At 38.8% G+C, this 24,139-nt stretch overlaps 1 protein-coding gene across 8 annotated transcripts in view; it reads left to right on the forward strand.

The window, feature by feature from the left end:
- LOC134227894 (RING finger protein 44-like) overlaps positions 1 to 23,287 on the forward strand; it is a 77,721-nt gene extending 54,434 nt beyond the window's left edge. For 4 of the 8 annotated variants that reach the window (XM_062709594.1, XM_062709595.1, XM_062709593.1 and 1 more), the window contains 8 exons: positions 5,371 to 5,623; positions 5,691 to 6,386; positions 6,444 to 6,596; positions 10,630 to 10,773; positions 10,839 to 11,092; positions 11,164 to 11,348; positions 11,417 to 11,529; positions 21,562 to 23,287. In XM_062709594.1, coding sequence (XP_062565578.1) covers positions 5,371 to 5,623; positions 5,691 to 6,386; positions 6,444 to 6,596; positions 10,630 to 10,773; positions 10,839 to 11,092; positions 11,164 to 11,348; positions 11,417 to 11,529; positions 21,562 to 21,630 — 1,867 coding nt within the window. In that variant the 3' untranslated portion in view covers positions 21,631 to 23,287. The remainder of the gene's footprint in view (positions 1 to 5,370; positions 5,624 to 5,690; positions 6,387 to 6,443; positions 6,597 to 10,629; positions 10,774 to 10,838; positions 11,093 to 11,163; positions 11,349 to 11,416; positions 11,530 to 21,561) is intronic. The other 4 variants (XM_062709598.1, XM_062709597.1, XM_062709599.1 and 1 more) reach the window with 4 other exon arrangements.
- Positions 23,288 to 24,139: the final 852 nt, after the last annotated feature.

A 24,139-nucleotide genomic window follows, 5' to 3' on the forward strand; every position in this document is an offset into this window, starting at 1 on the left:
AACATTGAGTTAGCAAGATGGATCATCTCGGCCTGAGCTCATTGACAGACAAAGGAAAAAAAAACATTGAGTTGACCCCACGAAAAAATCCACCAAAAAATCGAAAAAAAACTGAACGCACTCGCGTTTTCAAGGGCACCCCATTCAAAACGAAAGCCACACACAGCTGTCAGTTTTATTATTCTACGCATGCTGCGACGCAGCAAAGCTGGAATAATAAAAATGATAGTTGTGCGTAGCTTCCGTTTTGAATGGGATGTCCTTGAAAACGCGAGTGCATTCAGTTCTGGATTCCGGGAGACTGGTCCTCAAGGTAGACTGAGAAATAGCAAAACACAAATGAAGAAATGAAAGCATTTTGTAATTCACGGAAATTAAGAATAATAAAAACCGCGTAACAAGCGACCCCAGTGTACTGCGGGGTTGAAATTCTCACCCAACCTACTAAAACCAAAACCCTGGCCAGCATTAAAGTAATACATCAGAGGGAGAGTATCTAGAATACTCCCACGACAAAACTTAAAACACATGCGCAAGGCGCAAGAACCTCCGGGCCCAGTCGCCGACTGAATTAAAAAGGGCTCTGCCCAGACAATAGCAACCACCACGTATGAGCCACATTGGATCCTATTGGTTTCCTCGTTACTAGCACATTGCAATTTAATTTTAGCTTTTAAGCTAGTTCTATGCAGTCTTGCATTCGTGTCATTCCACCAGTATATCATCGCCACTCAAGGCTCCCTTTTATTTTCCCATTTCAAGGCCTTTACAAGTAGTTCAGGATCAAACTGGAAAGTCCTTCAACTGGGATTAGTCGTACTGGTCCGCCTTCTTACTCGATGATGACTATAGTCTATGCTGTATCGAATTTCTTGACGCTCGCTAGACTCTGTCCATCCTGTATTGCAGAACGTCACATATATGTGCTCCTCGGAATGTCAAAGTTCGCTATAGTGACTCTGGCAGGGTATGACCTTTGACGCTAGTGAACCGGTAACTACAGTGAATGGGGTACCGCCCGCATGCCCAGATGGTGACTATTCCGGACTTATCGGTAATCCAACTGCTGTTCTCGGCAAGGATGCGGTACGGGTCAGACAGTAAACCAGCAGCAGTCTTATTCTCATAGACCTGCATGCTCGTGCCGTCTTGGGTCCGGACAAGCCTGCCCACCGGGAGAATGTTGTTTGTCTATGCCGGAACACAGATCAAAAACCTCGGTGAGACCTGTCAGAGGTGTGAGCTTTGTAACCGTCTGTTCTACACCTCTGGCATAGCCTACTTCGATCAGGACCTCTACAGTCATACGACTTATAGGTCCGTGTTCGAAGCACTTCAAACTAAGATGAAAACAGTAGTAGGTGCTCCAACCTGTCAAGTTTGTAGAAGAGAAGACGGCGCACATAGGGGTATTTCGTCATTCTAGCCGGAATAAAGTTAAATTTTCAAAATTGTCCTAGAGCAGTCTAAATATGTCTCAAACTTCTCTGAATAGTAGACGAGCCACTCCTAGTACTAGGTTTTCTTTTTAGATTTAAAGTTTTACCACTACACTTCTAGAAAGTTAGAGGTTTTTCATTAAGGAAATTACCGGTTTTCTCTGTTGAATTTGATTACGTTCGGTATGTTTTATTGTGGTCAAATATTTGTCACAGTAATCCACAGATCAGTACATACCATGAAAAAGTAGACAAAATAGTATCATTTAAACGTGTTTTTGACAAGAATAAATGATTCTGAATAGAAATACAAAAGTGTAATTCGAAGTCCATTTTCGAGCTAAAACTAGTTAATGTTCCTCATATTTTCAATAAGCATAAAACACTTATTCGATGCTATTCGGCAATATTTTCGAGTATAGAGGACGCATTTATGTCCATGTTTTAGGATCAGAAAGAAAAAATCTTGCGCAAATTTGCGCCATTTTGAAAGCGGATGTTTTTAGTTTGGTACTGTATTTAAGGATTTATGACCTATATCATACATTCAACATCCCTGAAAAGAGGAAGAGTCATAGAGCAATTTCCATGACACTATCTTTTTAGCCTCTATGTTTCCCCTTGCAAACACATAGAGTTGAACTGATTTCGGTAGAAGCTATGACGAGAACGAATTAATTGAAATTATTAATGTTTTTCAAGGTTTTAAAGGGTAAAGCACATTGGTCAAAAAGTGAAAATTAAGAAAACTTATATTTCAGCTAAATTATCATCACAGTATCATAAAATAAGGTGAAGTATAGCAGTTTGAGAGATAAAATAATTTATTCCGGCTAGATTGCGAAAATACCCCTATGTGCGGCGGGGGAATTTGGCAGATTGGAACACCTAATGGTGTATTCATCTTGCTTCAAACTAGCCTGAGGCTGTTGATTTATTCTCAATGAACCACTGTTTGGAGATAGAACCACTGTTTCCACGGCCATGTCTCGTCACTGAACCACCCACCTCGGATTTCGTGTCCGTAAAAGATCACCATTAGTATGAGCGTTATGCAGTTGGATAATTTGGTTACTCGTCCGACATCTATAACTGTTTGCTATGTCGGTGTTTAGTGTAATCATGGTTTGCAGAAATCGTTCTCAATAGATAACGAACAACGATAGAAGAGAGGCAAAAACTGCTTTGAATAATTGCGAGCGATGAACACAAGTTTATCTAACCCGTATACAAGTGCGAAAAAACAAAATCGGATAGACAGCCCCCACGGAGAAGTGATGATAAAACGCTTTGTTCTCGCTCATTTTGTGTTGGGGACAGTGGTGGAAATCTGTAAGCCTACCCCTGAAAATATGGCAATGAAATGGGCAATGCAAAATACTCGCGAACATTTGATTTGTTTTTTATTGCCTACTTACTAAGCCTACTTACTCGAAGAGAAACCAGAAAAGCGATCCCTGAAAAATGTTCGTGACGCTTCACGAGTCATTCGGGTCGATTTGCAGCATAGCATAATACTAGTTTGTGTAACTAAACTAGTTGCAAAGGGATAATTTTTTCAGCACGAGTAGTACACTGAAAAATTATAAAAATTCCGTGTGGTAGAAATTACTATTTCCGTAGACTACACTCTGTTTTCAAAACAACCATGGAATTTCAGTAAATTTTACCATGGTTTCAGACAAATTCACCACTGTTTCAGTTCAATGTGACAACATTCCAACAGGCACATTTGTTATGCTTTTTTTCATGAGCATGGTAAAATCAAACGGGTTTGTTTTCTGCTGAAAATCGTCGGTGCATATTCTTAAAATAACCCTCGGAATGGTAGTTTCGACTGCGATATTTTTTTGCGTGTACGTGCCGAGTAAAAATCGAGTATTTGAACAAGTTGTACACGCTATTTCTTACAATGACGAAAAATGGACTTTAATATGATAAAGCCAAAATTGTACAGTCTAATTTACTTCACATGATAATTATTGCTAATATATCATGTCGCTGCAAAGAACAATCAGATACCATGTCATCGTGCCACATTGCATAGCTTGGCAATCCATGAAGCGATAGATGAACTTGCCTTACGGAATCGGCTTACGGAACATTATATCAAATTACCAAAGTAAATTTGACAGCTGATTCAGTATGGGAGAAATGCCACTTTTCTATACAAAATAATGGTACGGAATATTTTGACAGCTCTCCATTTACTTTACCCAGTCAGCTCCGTACTGCTCATGGAATTTCAGTAGCGGAATCATTCCGTGAGCATTCCGTATCGTATCTATTTGCACAGTACCTTTCAGTAACGTTTAAGGGAGACCGATTACAATTAGTTTGAACTTGGGATCATATATTGAGTGATATGTAAATACTTTTCCAGTTGATTCAGCAACTCTGTTACTTCTGGTAGCAAACGCTGCTAGCACTTGACGCAGTGCAAAATGTTGAAGCTTGTATATGACTGTGCATTTGATGACAATTTGGAATATGTTTGTCACTAGAATAAAAGCATTGTCACTAAAATAAAAATCCAATATAAATGAACGAAAAACGATGCATAAACCAGATTGCTGCTACTCGCGAAAGTAGAACAAATTGGTTATTCGATGAAACTTTTCTTAAAATCTGTTTCATAAAAATCGTAATAAAGGTATTACGATTGTTATGAAACAGATTTTAAGAAAAGTTTCATCAATCCGATAGTTTTCAATGCTCGATTGGCCCAAAATGGCCACTTTCACATATCTCTCATTATAGGGTCCCAAGTTCGAGACATGTCCTCTCTTCATTCAATTTTGTTGACCTAAAGGAATAGGCCAAATAATTTCGATTCAAAAGTGTATTCGAAAATAAACAAGAATTCGGATCTTACTTTAAACTCAGTTTGTGTTACAAATACTATCAATCCGTATTATTGTTAACCATTTGAATTGATTTTCGAACGACAACATGATTGTTTCATTCCTTATCTGATTTTACTAACCTACGAGACCATAATAGGAGTTGATTTTTGCTTCGTAGAAATGAATATGTAGTAGAAAAGGAATTTTCGAACATTATCAACGAATACTTCGACAGGTTCGATTTCGACCTATCTGTTCAAGTGTTTCGTCATCGGTTACTAGACTTATTCCATACCGTATCCAATTAGATTAAGTTATGTTCATTTAGACACTTATTGTTAGTTAGATTTTGTTGAATAATAAACAAATAAGATGCAATGCATTAATAGTTTGCCAATGAATTTTTTTTATCAGGTCTGGAGAGATATGTTCATATTTTTTCTCATGATATACGGTTATCACAAGTTTTTCTCCCCCTACACAGGTATAACGAACAGCAACAGCATTTGAATTTGAAATTCTAGCGTAGTACATAGTGACTGGCGAAACTTATCTTCCTTAGTTTGGCTTCAAAGGATACCCTCACATACTTTCATAAATGAAATCTGGTGTATATTTTATAATAGCTATGTGGTTGATTGCAATTTGTGATATAAATTATGTTCAGCGTAGTCCGTAATTCGTTACTATGGGTTCAGAATGTTTGCACACCTCAACTAACATTCATGCTTTGGTTTGAACCTTTCCCGCATTCACGGTGTACGGTTGTGTAGTCGCGAATCGAATGATACTTATATCCCGCCGTTTCGCTCTAGTCATCCATTCATGTTTTATATCACAAATAGCTTTCCAATTCAATCGAACGTTTCAATCTCTTCATATAACAGTTTTGTAGGCAACGAATATTATACATAAGCTTATTGTAACTGTAATTTATTTTCTAATTAATATATGATTGTTTTTTGATTTTTCTTCCGCATGCTTTTTGTCCGTTGTGGTAAATAAATTGCAAAAAATGTTCCAATACACACGTACTACTACTTATTTCTTCTACTGCTACTACCACTACTACTACCACTATGCAGTGATAATAACGGGAATAGTCCTAAAGAATCCTTCACATACTCACCAAAGTCCCCACCAATGCAATTACATTCCCCTCCAATCACCAATCGTCCAATCTTATTGCCTTACGGTGCTACTGATGATGGTAGTGTTAATAATAGATCTCAACAAATTCTTAGAGCTGGACCAAGCCATAATGACCGGCGAAATAACATGGGTATGCAGGATAGAAACCGGCATACCAATAATGCATCAACCATGGATCGTTATTTGGTACGTAGCTTCTTCTCGTTTTAAAACATTGATCAATACGATTGAGTTCAACCGGTGTTCGTTGCAGAATCATTTCGAAGGACCTTCGAATTCATCACGAGGATCAGATTTGCATCTGGATGCAAGATCTGGCCTGTCGATGGACGCGATGCGAAATAGCCGAGACAACAATAGGGAACGCATCAGTCCGCCATATCATCAGGGTACCAGTTCGCATACGAACAACAACCAAACACCAAGTCCGTCGTACAACTCAGACGGCAGCAATGGAATTAAGTCGGATAGTCCTTCGCGTAAAAGACGCCGTGTTTCCAGAATGCCTAGTCAATCTCCTCCGGCCATTTGGGACCATCGAAGGTCTCCCAGAAACAATAATAACCACCACAGTAATCACCACAATCATCCGCCGCAGCAGCAGCTGCAGCAACCTATCCACATGAACCAGCATCATCAAAGTCCCCACAACCATTTGCATTTGCCTCAGCATCAATCCGGTCCGGTTCCATTGCAGCAGGGTAGTCCACCGTTACGCAGACCGCGATTCCGTGAGCAGCCGCGTCCATGGGAGCCAATGCCACAGGTTTTCCAGCAACCATCACCACCTCAACCGCAGCATCAGCATCCTTCTCTGATGGTTGACATCAACCAAGTTCCTGTTAGCCTTCCTTTGGGTCACCATGAGCAATTGTGGACGTACTCTGCAGGGCCACACATTTCCATTTGCTCAGGTCATCCAGCAGCACCACATATACCACCTTGCCAAGTATGTAGCCAAGCTCGTATATCATGAGATGCAATCCTAACTGGCTGTTCATTTAAGGTTCACGGAGTCTACTCGCAACCGTTTGCTCAAACTTGTAATATCGGAGGACACTTTGGACCATTTGCATCGTCGCCCGCAGCTTTGGCTGTGCCCCATCCGCATCCGCAGCCCCATCAACCGCACTATCAGCATCCTCACCTAGCGCAACAGGTACATTTTTCAAAAATAGAACAGGTCACAAAGATGTAAAATATTCATCCAAACTTATGTGACCATAATTCAGTATACTTTTTGTATTCAAAGTTTGATGTTTATCAATAGGTCGAGAACAACAAGTGAATATAGGATTACAAGAAAATTTAAAATGTACATAAACATTTCCATGTATCAAAATTAAACAAAAAGGGAAGAGTTGTTTGGCCGAAACCCATTCAGCCAAAAGCTATTTGGCTGAATGCCACTAGACCGAACAAACCATTAGGGGCCAAATGACCTATTCGGCTATATGACCCTTTCGGCCAAATGACTTTCGGCCTAATGATCTGTTCGGCTAAATGGTATATTCGGCCAAACATCTTTCGGCCTAGTGGCTTTCGGCCAAATGGCATTTAACCAAACGGCCCTTCCCAAGAAGAATTTAAGGTGATTATAGAATGAATCCAGAAATCGGCCATTTTGTAAACCACGTGCTTTTCCAATATTTTTTTCAAGAGCACGAGATGAAAGATCCATAACGCGTATGGGGCTGAAATAATGGTAGATCGTTTGCTTAGTTATGCTGAACAATCATAATTTGAGTTTCGACACTGTACGCAAACTATTACGCCAGACTTGGGCTTTTGGAAATGTATGTAGACAAACGTGTGGTGAATTTGAAATTCACCACGGGCTTCATTCTATAATCACCTTAAAGTGATTATAGAATCAATCCCGTGGTGAGTTTTAAATTCACCACATGTGTTTTACTCCCAATTTTCAAAAGCCCAAATATGAAGTAATAATTTTCGTAAGTGCTGAAATTCAAGTCGATTTTTCAGCATCAGTAAGCAAATAATCTATCATTGTGACGAACACTATGCGCATTATGGTTCTCTCAACTCGTGCTCTTGAAAAAAGCACGTGCTTTACAAGATGGCCGATTTGTAGCTTTGTTGTAGAATCACCTTGACAAGTCAATAAATTTTCCAAAAATGAATTGAATACAAACAAAAATGTCCATAGAGAAAAAAAACCTTTGAGCACCACTTTGCGATTTGGGCGTTCATGATTATGTAAACAAACGTAATTGGAAAAAGCATCCGTTTCCTGAGAAAACCACGGTATGTGTTCGACAAAATAAGTTTTCCTCTATCAGATAAGGGAATAAGTTTTCGGTAACAACGTTTGTATTCTACGGAATCGCAACATTTTCCCAAACAACATCGACGGTTGTCAAAACGACCCAATTAGCGAACAGTATTTGCTAATCGGGCTGAGGTCGTGCCCCAATTAGCGAACGATCACTGTATCTAACTCAAATTTTATCAAAATGTCACATACATCCGTTTAGTGCTAACCCCCTGATGGACTGTAAAAGTCTCGCACGAAGGAGACGTTTGCGCTTTGTTTGTCAGGAAGTTTGCAACTTTCAAACGCAACGCAAACGTACGCTAGTTGTAGCGTTCTCAAATGTTTACCAAGGGAAACTTCTCATAGTACAAAGAATGACCAATCTTACACCAGACGTTTTCGAGGACACCAAACGGTTACAATAGCGATCTTCAACCTTTTTCTTGAAAGGTATAAAGGAGGCTTCCGAGCTTCCTGAAAGGAAGCTCCGAGCCTCTTGAAAGATGGCTTTCGACATTCTTGAATGGAGGCTTCCGAGCCGCTTGACAGAAAGCTTCCGAGTTTCTTGAAAGAAGGCTTACAAGCCTCTTGGGGGTCTTTCACAAATTACGTAACGCTGAAGGGAGGGGTCAAGCCGAGCGTTACGGTCCATACAAAAAAATTAAACATTCCATACAAAAAGTGTTACGTGGGGGAGGGTGGGGGTCCAAAATCACCAAATTTAGCGTTACGTAATTTTAGAAAGAACCCTTGAGCGTAGGTTTTCGAGCGTCCTAAAATGAGGCTTCCGAGCCTCTCGATAATAGGTTTCCTAGCGTCTTGTAAAGGGGCCTCCGATTCTCTTGGAAGGGAGGTTGTGAGCTGGTTGGAAAGAGGCTTACAAGACGCTTAGAAGGAGGCTTTCAAGTGAAACGAGCCGTTCGTATCGTCTGGAGTGGCCTCAACCATCTCCAGCTGCTTGGGATGTTATATGTGACGGAGAGTAAACGACTCAATGCGCTCTACCTTAACTCTACTTTATTGACTACTTACATACTATATCTTCTTCTCTATATTAATAAAAATGAAATGGTCTGTGTTCGTATCCGCATAACTCGAAAACGGCTGGATGGATTTTCTTCAATCCTACAGCAGATATGTTAGTTTCCGACGGGTTTATATAATATTTCCTGATACAAAAATCACGAGTAAGGTTGAGTAAGTCGTGAAGAACTAAAATTAAGAATCATATGGAAATTTCGCATGGGCAGTTCACTACGCGCATTTTCGTCTACTATGCAGGACAACGTCTGCCGGGTCGGGTCATAACGGGTCATAACTATTTACCTATCGATCAGCTGCCTGGTTTTCATTATCCTGATCTATCTTGACGGGTAGATGCTTTGAGACAATGTAGTGGTAGATCACCACACAAGCGAAGTTACCAAGCATTTCGGAAAAAGCCCTTAGGGGAAGAGGCCCCAAAACGCTCCCCGAGGCAAAACTCCTTTTGTGGATTCCCTCATATTTACCGTCATTGAGATGGCCGTAACAAAACTAGATCGAAAATTATGTAGGTTAGGCGAAAAAAGTTTCAAACTAGTGTATGGGAAGGTCGGAAAAACCGAAAATTTTCACATTTTGAAGAAACATCCAACATTTTGGCGAGGGAAAACGCCCTAGTGGCACTAACCTACAATGTACTTGCATCTCCACGCACTATCGATACCAGAATGCTGATTCGCCGCCGCGTGGTGCTTTGTTTCCTAGGAGCTGCCAACTAAAAGGCGTTTTGCCTCATGAGTTTTCCGGCAACACAATATCACCACTTTTTTTAAATGTGAATATTATCAATATGATTGATATTTTTGACAATTTTTGAATGGCATCAACTAGCTATCTTGTTTAACTGTTGCATAATATAAAAATACCCATGAATAGCGTTACAAATAAGACAATAAAGCAGTGTTTGCTTAGCTAGGGCATATTGCCCCCTTTCCCCTATGTCTTTCAAATGGAGGTTTCCGAATTTTTAAATTCTCGACGTTTTTTTTCTTTTGAAATTTTGTCCTATAGCCCAACATACACTGTGCTGGTTATGGTGGGCAAGATTCAATAGGCTTTGATATTCTGCTCGCCATGCATATAATGTACAATACAAATCAAAAATGGATTCAAATTGAAATTATTATATCAATAAGTTTTCTATTTAGTTATTTATTTATACCATTTTCACATCTGGCTTAGTTGTCTACATGAAAACTTAAAACTAAAAATATGCAATCCGATGTAGAGTCTTAACAATCTTTGTCGAAATCCTGTAGCGCTGATGTCGGAATCAATTTCAGTGGAACTTTCGACTAAACCGGCGAATCATGGCGACTAAGCAGCTGTTAGTAGCATAGTTTGCGCCTTGTACTGCTTCAAAGCTCTAGGCCGATGTGTTCGAGATGGTGCATAAAGGTGAATCGGGCACTTTTAATGGAGTTGTAATAAATCCGCCATTACTCATTTTGTACGAGGTACCCCCTGGGTCCAGCGAATGTACCTCCAGGAGTATCTGTACCTTAGGTAGAGAACCGCATGAATTAACTTTTGGCGGAAAGTATTGTTCTAGCATATAGCTGCCTTGATGAGTCCGCAAGTTGTACTCCCTGCACTTATCAAGGATTTGTCGCAGAGTAAACATCTGGTCGAAATCCGCTCTGATTTCCGATCCGCTTATAGCGAATTTTGTATGAATGAATTTTTATTTTTCATTGCATTTTTGATATTAAAGAATATTATTCTTATCTCCTGAAAAAATATCTTTGAAAATACATTGTTTTACCCTTATTATTTTAATTATTAAATTTTCTATGAGACATTATATTTTTTATAGATAATGTTTGCTGTTCCATATTTAACAATTTGCATTCATTTCCCCCTTAAACAGCGGCCCGATGGACTCTCCCTTGATGGGTTGGACCATACCGGTGCTTCACCGCTGCACGTCACCCCACTGACCGCAGCGCACATTCATTCCACGCCTCAGATGACTCAGATCTCGCCGCCGACACCGATTTACATTTCAACCGAAGTAAGTATACTAGATAGCAATTATTTCCGGCCATGCAGATGTTTCATATTATTTTCCAAATATCGACCGTGTTGAATATTCTCCAGGGACGTACCGGTCAATTCGAGCTGCTGCACCGAACAGCCCGCCGCGCCATCACTGCTCCACGCCGGAACTTCACCCGGTTCCACTGGCCAGCTCCACCTCCACCACCCCATCCTCACGCCCATCCGGCTCACCGTCACCCGAGCCTACAGCATCAAACGCTTGCTCCACAACCCACACAGGTTTCCCTTTCAGCTACACCGTCCGCCTATTCTGGCATTTTGCTGAATTTCTTGTAAGTCTACTAGAGTCTATTCGTTCAACATTGAGCATAAATTACGATTGAAATTTATTTTTCCACCTCAGGGCCATGTTCCCGCTGTCGACGTACGGACAGCCGGACCTGAACTCACCCGACTCCAACGAAACAGAGAACTACGAAGCGTTGCTCAGTTTAGCCGAACGCCTGGGTGAGGCGAAACCTCGTGGTCTCGCTCGGCCAGAAATTGATCAGCTTCCAAGCTACAAATTCAATGCGGAAACTCATACAGGTATGCGATTGAGTGCAAGTGTGAGATAGACCAGTTGTTTCTAATGACTACCGTATTTGATTTTTCAGGGGATCAAACATCATGCGTGGTGTGTATGTGCGACTTCGAAGCACGTCAAATTTTGCGAGTGCTTCCGTGTTCGCATGAATTCCATGCAAAATGCGTGGATAAGTGGTTGAGGGTAAGTAGATACACGGATTACCGCAATCGAAAAAGCGTTTATTTTTAAAATTATTCATTAAAAGTATTCATAATTCAATTAAAATTCTTTGTTATATTTTTAATATGCTGAAAATTAGTTTAACTATTTGAGAACAGAAGTGTTTTTAGGGGTTTTATTAGTCATTTACATATAGGGCCCTCCTTAGGAGCAAGCCAGAGTAGACGCGACGCGACACACGTAAAAGAATAACAATCATTATCAATAGGCTGTCAAATTGCACTGTTGCGGCGCGTCGCATCGCACGTCGCGTTTACTCTGGCTTGCCCCTTAGTCGTGCGGTAAGATGCGCGACTTCCAAGCAAGACCATGCTGAGGCTGGCTTGGTTCGATTCCCGGTGCCATCAAAGGCAATTTTCAGTTTGGAAATCGTCTCGACTTCCCTGGGTATAAAAGTATCACCGGTTAGCCGGTTATGATACACGAATGCAGAAATAGTAACTTACTTGGCTTAAAAACCTCGCAGTTAATGCAGTACTAACTTTTCATGAATTATTATTGCTTTGGTTTCCACATAACAGGAGTAAGTTATGATTGATATGGGCGCGCTTTTATTGAAATAACTCTCAGTGAAAGGTCTAAATAGCGGGAACTTATCCTTCTGAAGCGTTAAAGAAAAGCAAAACAAAATCTGTATCAAAACCGATACTGCAGTGCTTCTCAATAGCACTGGAGTAACTCGACATGCACTTATGTATACACTAAGGATACGGGTAATACTACAATAGATCTAATAACTGGTCGCAGTGGCACATCCGAACAAGAAAAAAAGATTTGTAAGCAAATTTCATATCAATTTGTCCATTTCGAAACATGTGCTGTGCATATGCACAGCCAAGATATTTAACAAAAAATTTTAATTTTTTGTATTTGCTTATTTCTTTGGTTTTCTGATACTTTAGTATGAAGAAACAATTGAATTAAAGCAAGTTTAACAAAACAGGTATTAAGAGTGGCTATTTGATTACATAAAAAGTCTCACTGTCCGGACCCGGGGGACGGCTACCGGATGCAAAAATTGATTTAGCAGCACAGCTATATTGTATATCTAACAAATCATGATCGTTATTTAAAATATGGCTAATATTGACCATCTCCACATAATCAGAATGCATTCGATTGATTTTAATATTGTTGATTCGAATCTCTTGAAGTAAGGCGAAATGGGATTTTTTTTGGCATTTTTGTTCAATTTCAAATTTTGTACAAAGTTTACAACATGAGGAATTGATATTCCATGCAGGTAAATGACTTTCCAAAAGCTTTCTTTTGTACTACATAAGATGGTAGAGTGACCTCTGCAAGTGTACGGCCTTCGCAACTTAGCGGCTACTGAATGAGCCCGAGATTCCAAAATTGGACACATTGTCGAATCACTTACAATCCATTTTACAAGCCAACACTTCCACATGTTTATAGTACACGTTCACATTAGAGTGATGGCAAGAGTGATCTTCCACATAATGTACATATTCACATTTGAGTTTTCAGAACATTGTAAATTAATGTCTAAGTCGGGTGGCTTAATATCCGGAAAATAGGCAATTAACTTTGATTGAACTCAGAGAATGTGCTTGATCTTTTGTGGAGAACAAATCTCGCTTAACTTTTCAAAAGGACCTAAGTAACATTTTTTCATGAATTAATTTGAATAGTGCAATCAACAGAAAAACATGAAAGCTTTTGATTGCAGTACTCAAATTAATTCATGAAAAAAATGTTACTTAGGTCCTTTTGAAAAGTTAAGCGAGAAATTTTGGATGATCTTTTCGAGATCGAAGTGTGCCGCGTTTGAGATAGGATGCAAAATATGTTGCTCCGTTACACGGTATACAGAAAACAAGGTAGGCTCGTTAGAAAAATGACACTTCGAATGTGACGCATATTTTATCGCCACATGTTAGAGTACAAAAGTAAGCATGCTGTGACCGTAGAGCATCGTCTCGGTCCAGCTTGTGGGAAGATAGCAGTGACATCACATGTTTACATTCAAACTGATTGTTTACATACGTGATGAGCCTGCCTTGTTTTTTGTATGCCGTGCTCCGTTACATCCGTCAACTTTTTTTTATCGAATATTCAATTTTCTGTTGGCAGTTTTGCTTAAAATGTGTTTTTTCCTCAAAGTCTTTGTTTTCTGTGTGCTGTGAAAACACTATTTGCATATAAAAAACACCGAGTAACGGGTCTGCTGAAAAGTGAAGGCGAATCAAGGTCAAGAAATATGATTGCTGTACAAGATGACGATGGTTTATGTTGAGGCTCCATACAAGTATACAGGATTAGGACTGAAACGTATCGGAAAGTACTAAGGACCTATCTGGTGAGACCCACCTAATTTATATGATTACTATATTTTGACTCCATGATTTACACGACACTTATACTACCGGAATGCCTAGTTGGCTACTGATTATCAATAGCTTTAATAATCGTTTATACCACCGGATCCATGGTATGAAATAATTTCATATTCATTGGTGACCTTTCGCAAACTAAAGAACACATTTTTTGAAAACAGAAGTTTCCATTGTACCGCTCTTTCACGTTTATACAGTTCGAAGCTGTATTCTGTAAGCATTCTTGTACTGTATATTTCATAAAAAAATCCTAGTTTATACATAAATAAATTCCATAAACTATTAACGGAAAGGGAGTATCTTACAATCGTATGAAGGAGTATTAGGCCAACCAACACTACGGGAAAATCCCTTAGAGCGAAATTCGAGTCATCGCATTTTTTCTTATGGACGCCGGATTTAGCCGGAAGGTGGCCCCGGGGCCGACGGTATGTGGGGGCCCCGAAATGTACAAAAAAGGTTGGTTTTGGTACATAAGATTTGTGGGGGCCCGGGGCCACGGCCCCCCATAAATCAGGCCCTGCTTATGGTGGTATAAGAGAGTGGGAGTTGAGACTCATTTGACTCATTGTCGCATCCAAAAACAATTTTATTATATTCCGTAATTTCATAGTACAATTGATTAAGTCGCTATTCTCAATATTTTTTTTAAACAAGTATGTGTCGATATTTGCATTAATTTGTCAATTCAACTGAACGCAATTTATTTGTTTATGTATGTAGGGTGACGGGAGGTAATGGTAGCTCATCACGTATACAATAATTTACCGATAATACATCGATTTGTAGAAAAATATTTATCACCGCAGCTTTAAAAAGGTGTACCAAGCACATTTTTGATAATAACGCTAAAAATGTGCGCTTTTCATATTTTCGTATTCTTGTATTTCATATTACCTTACTTCGATATCTCACTTTCATACTTTCTTATAAACATATTTTCATATTTTCTTATCTGCATATTTCCATGTTTTCATACCCGTACTTTCATATATTCTCATAATTTCATATTTCAAAATATTTTCTTGTTTTCATTTCCATACATATTAATATTTTTGTTGTAATTTTAAATTTTCAGAGCCCACCGCTTCATGTTTTCATATTTTCACTTATCCATTTTTTCATACATTCATAGAGTTATATTTCTATACTTGCATAATTTCAGAATATTTTGTCCCTTTATATTGTCATAATTAACCCACTATCAATCTCATTTGGCCACATATAATTCTAATGAAGAATCTGGGACGGGATTATACCACAATATCAACCTTAAATCAAACAATTACTATTGTTCTTTTTTCAGAGGTATGCTGAGTATTGCATTGAGTTAATAATACTACGGTGTTTTTGAAACTAGTACATAAATTATTTTGATATTCTCTATTTGCATATTCAATATCAAATTCTATCTTTTCCATTCTGACTGTTTACGTTCTGACCACGTTCCATCTATAGATATCTATGAAGGTTGCGCGAGTTCTCCACATCTTTTAAATAGGTATCTAATCAACACTTCCTACCCATATCCCCACCTCAATATGAACCTGGACAGGTTGAACAGAGAGATCGTTGAATGAAAAACATGTCAAATGCTATTTTTTTTCTGGCGCATCCAACGTCTCTATCGACAGCCAACGTAGTTATGCTATGATATGCTAAATTAAACATAAGACCAACCATAAAACTCATTGTCCATCTCATATGTTTGCTTGCAAAGCTATTGAATATATTATGTTCTAAATATTCATTACTATTGTTTCATACTAATAACATTGCTTCTTATCATGTATATATTTCATCTTATATCTTATAACTTATAATACATATGCTAGGTATATTATATATTGTATATATCTATAATTATTTTTCAGTAGATTTACGACTACTTATGCCGTCAGGAATATTTTTTTCCGATACAGGCCCGAGGTCTAGTAAAAGCGGTATTCTTCAACCGAAACACCACCGTATTACGTTGTTCTTACAGGATTTATAACCTTATTTATAACCTAAATTAACGATGAAGTTGATGTTTCAGAGTAGAGTATTGGAGCACACTAACTTTCCAGGATTATCTGCCAGATAAATATTCCATATACTTTCTACAGATGCATAAATTTCACTTACAGTATTACTGATTTGACTAAATATATGAGATTGGGTTGGGAGGGAGCATCAGGGCATCAATGAAGTTACAACTGGACAATGAAGTGGTAGCCAATCGGAGTCAAGGAAGGAAAGTATCAGTCGTTCGCGTCTATTACTTTAATCTCCAACAGTTGTAAACCAGTTGACGCGCCCTTCTTCAAACAAACCATCCCGTGGAAAGCTTGACAAGTATTGCAAATTTAATTATTCTTTTTGTTGGATCATTCTGCTGGAAGGAGATTCTTATTTTCCCGTGGGTTTCGTGTAAGTGTCTCTGCTTACAGGTCCACCACCCCCATTTTTGGCCCTTCATACAGCAATATGTTGAATTCAAAATCATATTGAAATTTGACCTTACTGTCAAGTGGAACCGCATGCAGAGCAAGACTCTAGCCAGGATGGTGGGTAACTACATACATACATACATACAACAAATTTTGGATGATCTTTTCTTCTTCTTTAATGGCTCTACATTTCAACTTGCCTGCTTATAAACTTAATGTTTTTTCTTAAATTTTATTTTACTGTTGAAATCTTCAACGCAAAGTTGCACAGATACTTCGTAGCTATACTAGGTTTTGTATTCTTAACATATAGACTACTTTACTAATAATAAAATCAACCACGTGACTTACATATTAAACGCGTGGCAGCACATGCACTATGCCCAGGGTTTGAATCCAAAAGAAAATTAAAAAGTCTCTCCCTTATCGTCTCTGTATACATACATATACGATATGTAGCATCCCGCAAAGGCTTCGTGCCGCGAGCCGAAATGTGCCGGGATAAGGATGGGAGCATCTTGACGGACGAACGTGTGGTGATCGAAAGGTGGAAGCAGCACTACGAGGAACATCTGAATGGCGCTGAGAGTACAGGCAGTGAAAGTCAAGGCAGCGGAGGAGATGACTACGTCAGTTCAGCGGACGATGGAAGCCAACCAGCCCCCACCTTGAGAGAAGTTAAGGATGCCATTCAACAGCTAAAGACCAATAAAGCAGCTGGTAAGGATGGTATCGGAGCTGAGCTCATCAAGATGGGCCCGGAAAAGCTGGCCACTTGCCTGCACATACTGATAGTCAGAATCTGGGAAACCGAACAGCTACCGGAGGAGTGGAAGGAAGGGGTTATATGCCCCATCTACAAGAAAGGCGACAAACTGGAGTGTGAGAACTTTCGAGCGATCACCATCCTTAATGCCGCCTACAAAGTGATATCCCAGATCCTCTCCCTTCGTCTGTCACCATTAGTGAACGAGTTCGTGGGAAGTTATCCAGCCGGCTTCGTTGACGGCCGCTCGACAACGGACCAGATCTTTACTGTACGGCAAATCCTTCAAAAATGCCGTGAATACCAGGTCCCAACGCACCATCTGTTCGTTGATTTCAAGGCGGCATACGACAGTATAGACCGCGTAGAGCTATGGAAAATTATGGACGAGAACAGCTTCCCTGCGAAGCTTACCAGACTGATCAAAGCAACGATGGATGGTGTGCAAAACTGTGTGAAGATTTCGGGCGAACACTCCAGTTCGTTCGAATCGCGCCGGGGACTAAGACAAGGTGATGGACTTTCGTGCCTGTTGTTCAACATTGCGCTAGAAGGTGTCATGCGGAGAGCCGGGTGTAACAGCCGGGGTACGATTTTCAACAGATCCAGTCAATTTATTTGCTTCGCGGATGACATGGACATTGTCGGCCGAACATTTGCAAAGGTGGCAGAACTGTACACCCGCCTGAAACGTGAAGCAACAAAAGTTGGACTGGTGGTGAATGCGTCAAAGACAAAGTACATGCTTGTGGGCGGAACCGAGCGTGACAGGGCCCGCCTGGGAAGCAGTGTTACGATAGACGGGGATACCTTCGAGGTGGTCGAGGAATTCGTTTACCTCGGATCCTTGCTAACGGCTGACAACAACGTTAGTCGTGAAATACGAAGGCGCATCATCTGTGGAAGTCGGGCCTACTACGGGCTCCAGAAGAAACTGCGGTCGAAAAGATTCGCCACCGCACCAAATGTGTCATGTACAAGACGTTAATAAGACCGGTAGTCCTCTACGGACATGAAACATGGACAATGCTCGAGGAGGACTTGCAAGCACTCGGAGTATTCGAGAGACGGGTGCTTAGGACCATCTTTGGCGGTGTGCAAGAAGACGGTGTGTGGCGGCGAAGAATGAACCATGAGCTCGCCCAACTCTACGGCGAACCCAGTATCCAGAAGGTAGCTAAAGCCGGAAGGGTACGATGGGCAGGACATGTTGCAAGAATGCCGGACAGCAACCCTGCAAAGATGGTGTTCGCTTCCGATCCGGCAGGTACAAGACGGCGTGGAGCGCAGCGAGCGAGATGGGCAGACCAGGTGCAGAACGACTTGGCGAGCGTGGGGCGTATCCGAGGATGGAGAGATGCGGCCTCGAACCGTGCATTGTGGCGTCAAATTGTTGATTCAGTGTTATCTGTTTAGATGTTAACTAAATAAATGAAAAAAATGAACGATATGTAGCAAACCGCAAGAGACTTTTTCCGCAAGCTTTTTTTTTTTTTTTTTTTTTTTTTGTTATTAAGGAGACTTTCAGCCCGAGGCTGGCTCGTCTCCGGTTTTCCGCAAGCTGTCATGATAAAGAACTGATTCGGGAGGCTATAACTCATAATAAATTTCTTTTAAAATGCTCCAAACGTGTGGGGCACTGGTTCTGATGATGCATTTTAACTTCTTCTACACAGCTATGCAGTCCGCAACACAAAATGAACGAAAACAAAGCGAAAATCATCACTTCTGTGTGGGGCTGCATATCCGATTCTGTTTTCTCGCACTTGTATACAAGTTAAATTTATTATCATGGCTTGCTATGATTCGGAACATTGCGGAACTTTTTTTAACGGAATATTTTTTATTGGATTTTTGAAATAATACGATTTTTCAAGTCTGATTTTTTAAACAACGCGGTTTATTTTTACGCGGTTTTGAATCGATGAAACAGATAATCCTGATTTGTAAAATAAATAAGTAAAGGAGTCTGAAAAGTAATTCAAGAAATTACGTGAGTAATGTAAAAAAGGAGTTGTTATATTGACATACTGTTTTATTCAATAAATTACATGGTTCTTCTAAATGAGCTTAGATTTTTTCTTCTCAAGTTCAGTCGTCGTTTCCCGTCAAAAATTATATCTTGTTTTATTGTGTCAGTCGATTCTTTGGCTTATTTGAGGTCTACTTCATCAGAGAACCCATATTTTTTGAAGCCTCTAACTCAGTGATCACCAAAGTGCGGCCCGCGGGCCGCATGTGGCCCTCCAAGCCTTTTCCTGCGGCCCGCGAAGGTTTTTTGAGAATACACTACGTGTGGCCCATTGATAAGCATTATATGATAGGAAAAGCTTTCTATCATTCCCAATATCTCGGAGCTTTGGGGAACCTGTCAAGTTCACATCACTATGATGTTGAAGCAAGAATTATAAATTTAGAATAGTTTTATCATTACGGTTCATAAAATTCATAACTTCATACAGGCCGACAGCAAATACACTTCGATGTTATTGATAATAGCAAATTTGTATTTCATCTCAGATTTAAAGGAACTGAAGATTGAACTACAGGTAAAAATAATGTTGTAATACACTGCTCCGTAATAAGAATGTTTCAATTTCTCAAAATAAGTAAGGTTTTGGAGAAAATGAACTGAAATTTAGTATATTATTACCTCCACAAACTACGTTGACTATCAGAAATGGATTCTGTTCAGAATACCATTCGAATTCTTTTTAGAATCGCAAACAGATTCTGTTCAGAACCTTCAATCGGTTTTTTCAGAATCTCAAACAGAATTCTAAGCGGACTCTATTGAAAATCTCATACAAATTCCGAAAAGATTTTGCCCCGAATCTCGCGAATGGATACTCTTTAGAATTCTAGAATGATTCTGTTTTTCTTTTCTATCTTTTGTTTTTGACCCTGATCGGATTATGTTCAGATTCCCGAATGATTTTTTTTAGAATCTCAAACGGATTCTGTTTAGAAACTCAAACGAATTTTGCTTCGAACATCGAGCGGATGCTGCTTAGAGCATTTTTAAGAATCCCTTTGTTATTTGCTACGAACAACAAGTATGAAAAGCATGAGATCAAAATTACAGAATTAGTTGCCACTTGATTATTTAGGAAAAAAGCATAGAATATTTTGAGCCGACAAGATGCTATATATGGCGAAAAAACATTTTCTTATGTCAAGTCCGCTACAAATTTTGCAAATATACTGCGGCCCGCTTCAACAGCTCAAAACGTCTGTGCGGCCCTTCATAGTAAGCATCCTGGGGACCACTGCTCTAACTATTTTCAAAATCGAAAACAAAACCCGAAAAAGTGTTGCACCTGTGACCGGCCTGAAAAATTGTTGATGTTCGTTCAAAATCGGGCCAATCTTAAACAGCACTTTTTCGATTTTTGTTTTATATTTTAAAAATACTTGGAGGCGTCAAAAAATATGGATTCTTTGGGAAAGTTGACCTTAAATAAGCCAAAGAATCGTCTGAGCGAATAAATTTTTTTGACGGGAAAGGTCAATTGCCTATTACCAATCACTTGATTAATTTGTTTTCCTTTCCATACAGCTATCAACGCTTCTGTTGTTATTTGCGCACTTTGCCTAGCAGTTAGCAATAGCAAATATTCCCCAATAAACAGAATATCCTCCATTTTATGAAAAATAATAATAATAAATAGTGTGACTGCTTTCACTGACACTGACAGGCAGAAATGGTAACTGGGCTTATAAACCTCGCAGTTAATAACTATGGAAGTGCTTAATGAACATTAAGCTGCGAGGCGGTAATACCCCAGTGGGACATACCAAAGAAGAAGAAGACAATGGATACGCTATGTCCAGGGAAGTCGAGAATGTTTTTCACCCGAAAACATCCTTAATCAAACCGAGAATCGAACTTGCCATCTCCGGATTGGCAATTTCACACCTTTGCGGAGGCGAAAGAATTTGACAGTGTTTAGCATGATGTATTGATTGAAAAATTCTCATTTTTATACAGAAAGTATATTAATATTTGTTATACAGAAATTATATGCAAAGCATAAGCTTAGGAATGTTTAATTGAAAGAAAAATCTTCATATGTACATTATGCAGCTGATCCACACTATGTGTAAACTATCAAATTTCTAAATCTGATGGAATGCCTAAGAGTCTTCGTGTATACTGCAGTAGACTGCAGAACTGATTTTTTCTTTACAAAAATTAAAGGTTTCTCCAAACACTTTCAAAACACAGTTTATAATTTTCCCATATACTTACTTATTCAGAAACCTGTAGATAAATTTTCGAGATTCTCATAAGCTTTTTTGGAAAAGTTCAATAAACATGAATCCTTCCCTATTTTAATTGAACTTAGGTCAAATAATATTCATTTTTATCTTCACTTAACAATGATTGATGATGGCTTTAACACTAATTTATCTATGTTTCCTACATTTTCAGTCCAATCGAACCTGTCCTATTTGCCGTGGGAACGCCTCGGAATACTTTGAGAGCAACGAAGAACAATAAACAGTTTGACTGGTGGCGCTGAAGTATAGGAACGAGCGCCAAAGTTGTTAGTAATAACCGAAGCTTTACCCTCCGTGTTAGTAACAAATGTAACAAATCCTTTTAACGACTTTTCTGCTTTAGCAGATTACAATAGAATGATGCCGTCGCTTGCGTACTGTGACTTGGATTGCAAAATCTCTCGGTAGTGAATGAAACAGAAAATATCAATGAAGCAGCAGCAAAGTCTATCATTAGAACAGGACGGAAATGATAGGCTTGCGTCGTGGAGCAAGGTGTAACAATATTACGTATACGTATTCTTCGTTTCACAGTAAAGTTTGTGGCTATCACACGAGTTTTTCGAATCATTTCGGACATCTTCTGACTAGGAAAGCACCCAAATCCCACAAACTTCACATGAATGGTCCACTATGGAAGAGCGTTAATGCACTCGTATTTATGGTTTACAACAGGGCATCTGTTAAAGTTTAACAAGTAAGTTCAACCAAGGGCATGCACATTAATATATTTCATGGATCCGTCGAGATAACCAATGTCTGGATAAACGTTGAAACGTTTCGAAAGATGCACCAGCCTCGAAGACATTCTCAAGTAGCAATAAAGCAATTTTATACCCAGTAAAACAAGATTTTTAGAGCAAACAGCAACAACAAAAAGTAGTGTTAAGTGGTTCTAACAAGTGTAAACGTTTATTCATCTTTCCTTCCTAGTAATAGATAAATTCTAAATTTTTCCTATATTTTTGGAATACGCTTCTGGAAAGCAAGTACTACAAACTAATCGTGAAACTGGTGTGAGAAAAGATACAACGCATACTGTTTAGCTTTACTTCTGTAATCCATTCGGTGTTAGTCCAGCGACAATTGTAAGCAAAAACAAAAACAAAAGATATATATCGGTGTGAACGAAGCTTAAAGTAGTTATTTCTTATCGTCTTCTCTCGCGTGCGTAAACAACAGTAAACAACCAATAGCAGGGTTTTCTAACTTTTTTCCAGTCCATTGGAAAGTTTTTTTTTTTAATTTTTAATTGAAAAACTTTGTAATGCAGGTATCGTTATAAACTTTTTATTTAGCTAATCAATATTTATGTTATATATTTTCCAGGTGGAGCCTAGTGTGCATTATTATAGCAATTGCTTCAAAAATGTTCAATACATTCTAACTTCTACGTCCGATACGTTAGGATACGTTTTATGTTTTGAATTTTTCATTTATCATATTTAGCCGATGCACTCGAAAGACAAAGTAAGACAAATGAAAGCCTTCAAAACGGGTTTATTTTTGCCAATAGATTCTCTGAAAATTGTCATGTAACAAATTACAGCACTTAAAGTGTTCACATTCATTTACCAGCGCTGTAAGAAGTTCATTAATTTTATCCTTAAGTAATGGACAACCAGAGTGAAAGTCAAATGCTATTGGCATTCATTTGAATAGTTTTCCAAGTACTTTTATCAGAAGATGGTCGGGCTTTACAATTTGCAAACCTGAATACGATTCATGAATTTCTTTCAAACCCTGACCCGACCCGAACCGAGTGTGGAAAATCTCATCAAACTCGGACCCGTCCCGTACTCGAGAATTTTTATCCGAAAACCCGTACCGAAATTAATAAATTATTAATTGTTCATACTTGCGCTATTTTTTTTTTTTTTTCCAAAAAACGATGAAGGATTTTATTAACAAAGCAAATAAATTAGTAAATACTAATTTCCAAACCCGAATCCGTCGGAAAAAAATTGTTGCGTCAGATTGTCAATTTCGAAATCATAAAAAATCAGAAGTTTTGCAAACGTGATAAGAATGTATTCAACAAATTCAACCAAAATTTAGCACTTGTACAACCAACCAGCGAATGTTAGATTTTCTTACAGTTCTGAATGAAAACTTATAAAAATCTATATTAAAACTGGACATAAACATAACTGTTCGATTCTTATATAAATATTCTATAAAACCTGAAAGTTTCGCAACCTTTTTAAACAATACCTTTATAAGAAGCTTATATGTTTTTATATTACAATCTAGTAGTTTTGTATATACCCAGTTTCAACACATATTTGGGTAGGTTCATAAACAGAATTGTAAGAAAATCTAACATCTGCTGGTTAAATATTCAATATGTTTCAGTTCAAAGTGTTTCAAATAATAAATAGTGCAAGCTAGGCTTTATTTGCACATACAGATGCTAATAGCAATAGATGTTATAAACTATAGATAAAGAATGTTTTGCTGGTAGTTTTGTCACAAAATTCCCACGTTTAGACAACCATATACCGCCGTGCGTGTTTATTTTTGACAATTCGAGGGCGACATTTTGTAACAATAGTTACAACGTAAATATCTGTCTATTATCATTATAAAGGTGTCTTGTTGACAGTTGGATAGCAACTTGTTGCAACAAATTAGTTTATTTTTTCGTTTTTTTTTAATCGAAGAGCCCAACTGTATCCAATATGAATGAAAAGAAAGGAAATTCCAGCGACAATCCTTTTCTATAGTTT

The sequence above is a fragment of the Armigeres subalbatus genome, chromosome 3, assembly GCF_024139115.2.
Source record: "Armigeres subalbatus isolate Guangzhou_Male chromosome 3, GZ_Asu_2, whole genome shotgun sequence".
Taxonomy (NCBI): Eukaryota; Metazoa; Arthropoda; class Insecta; order Diptera; family Culicidae; genus Armigeres; species Armigeres subalbatus.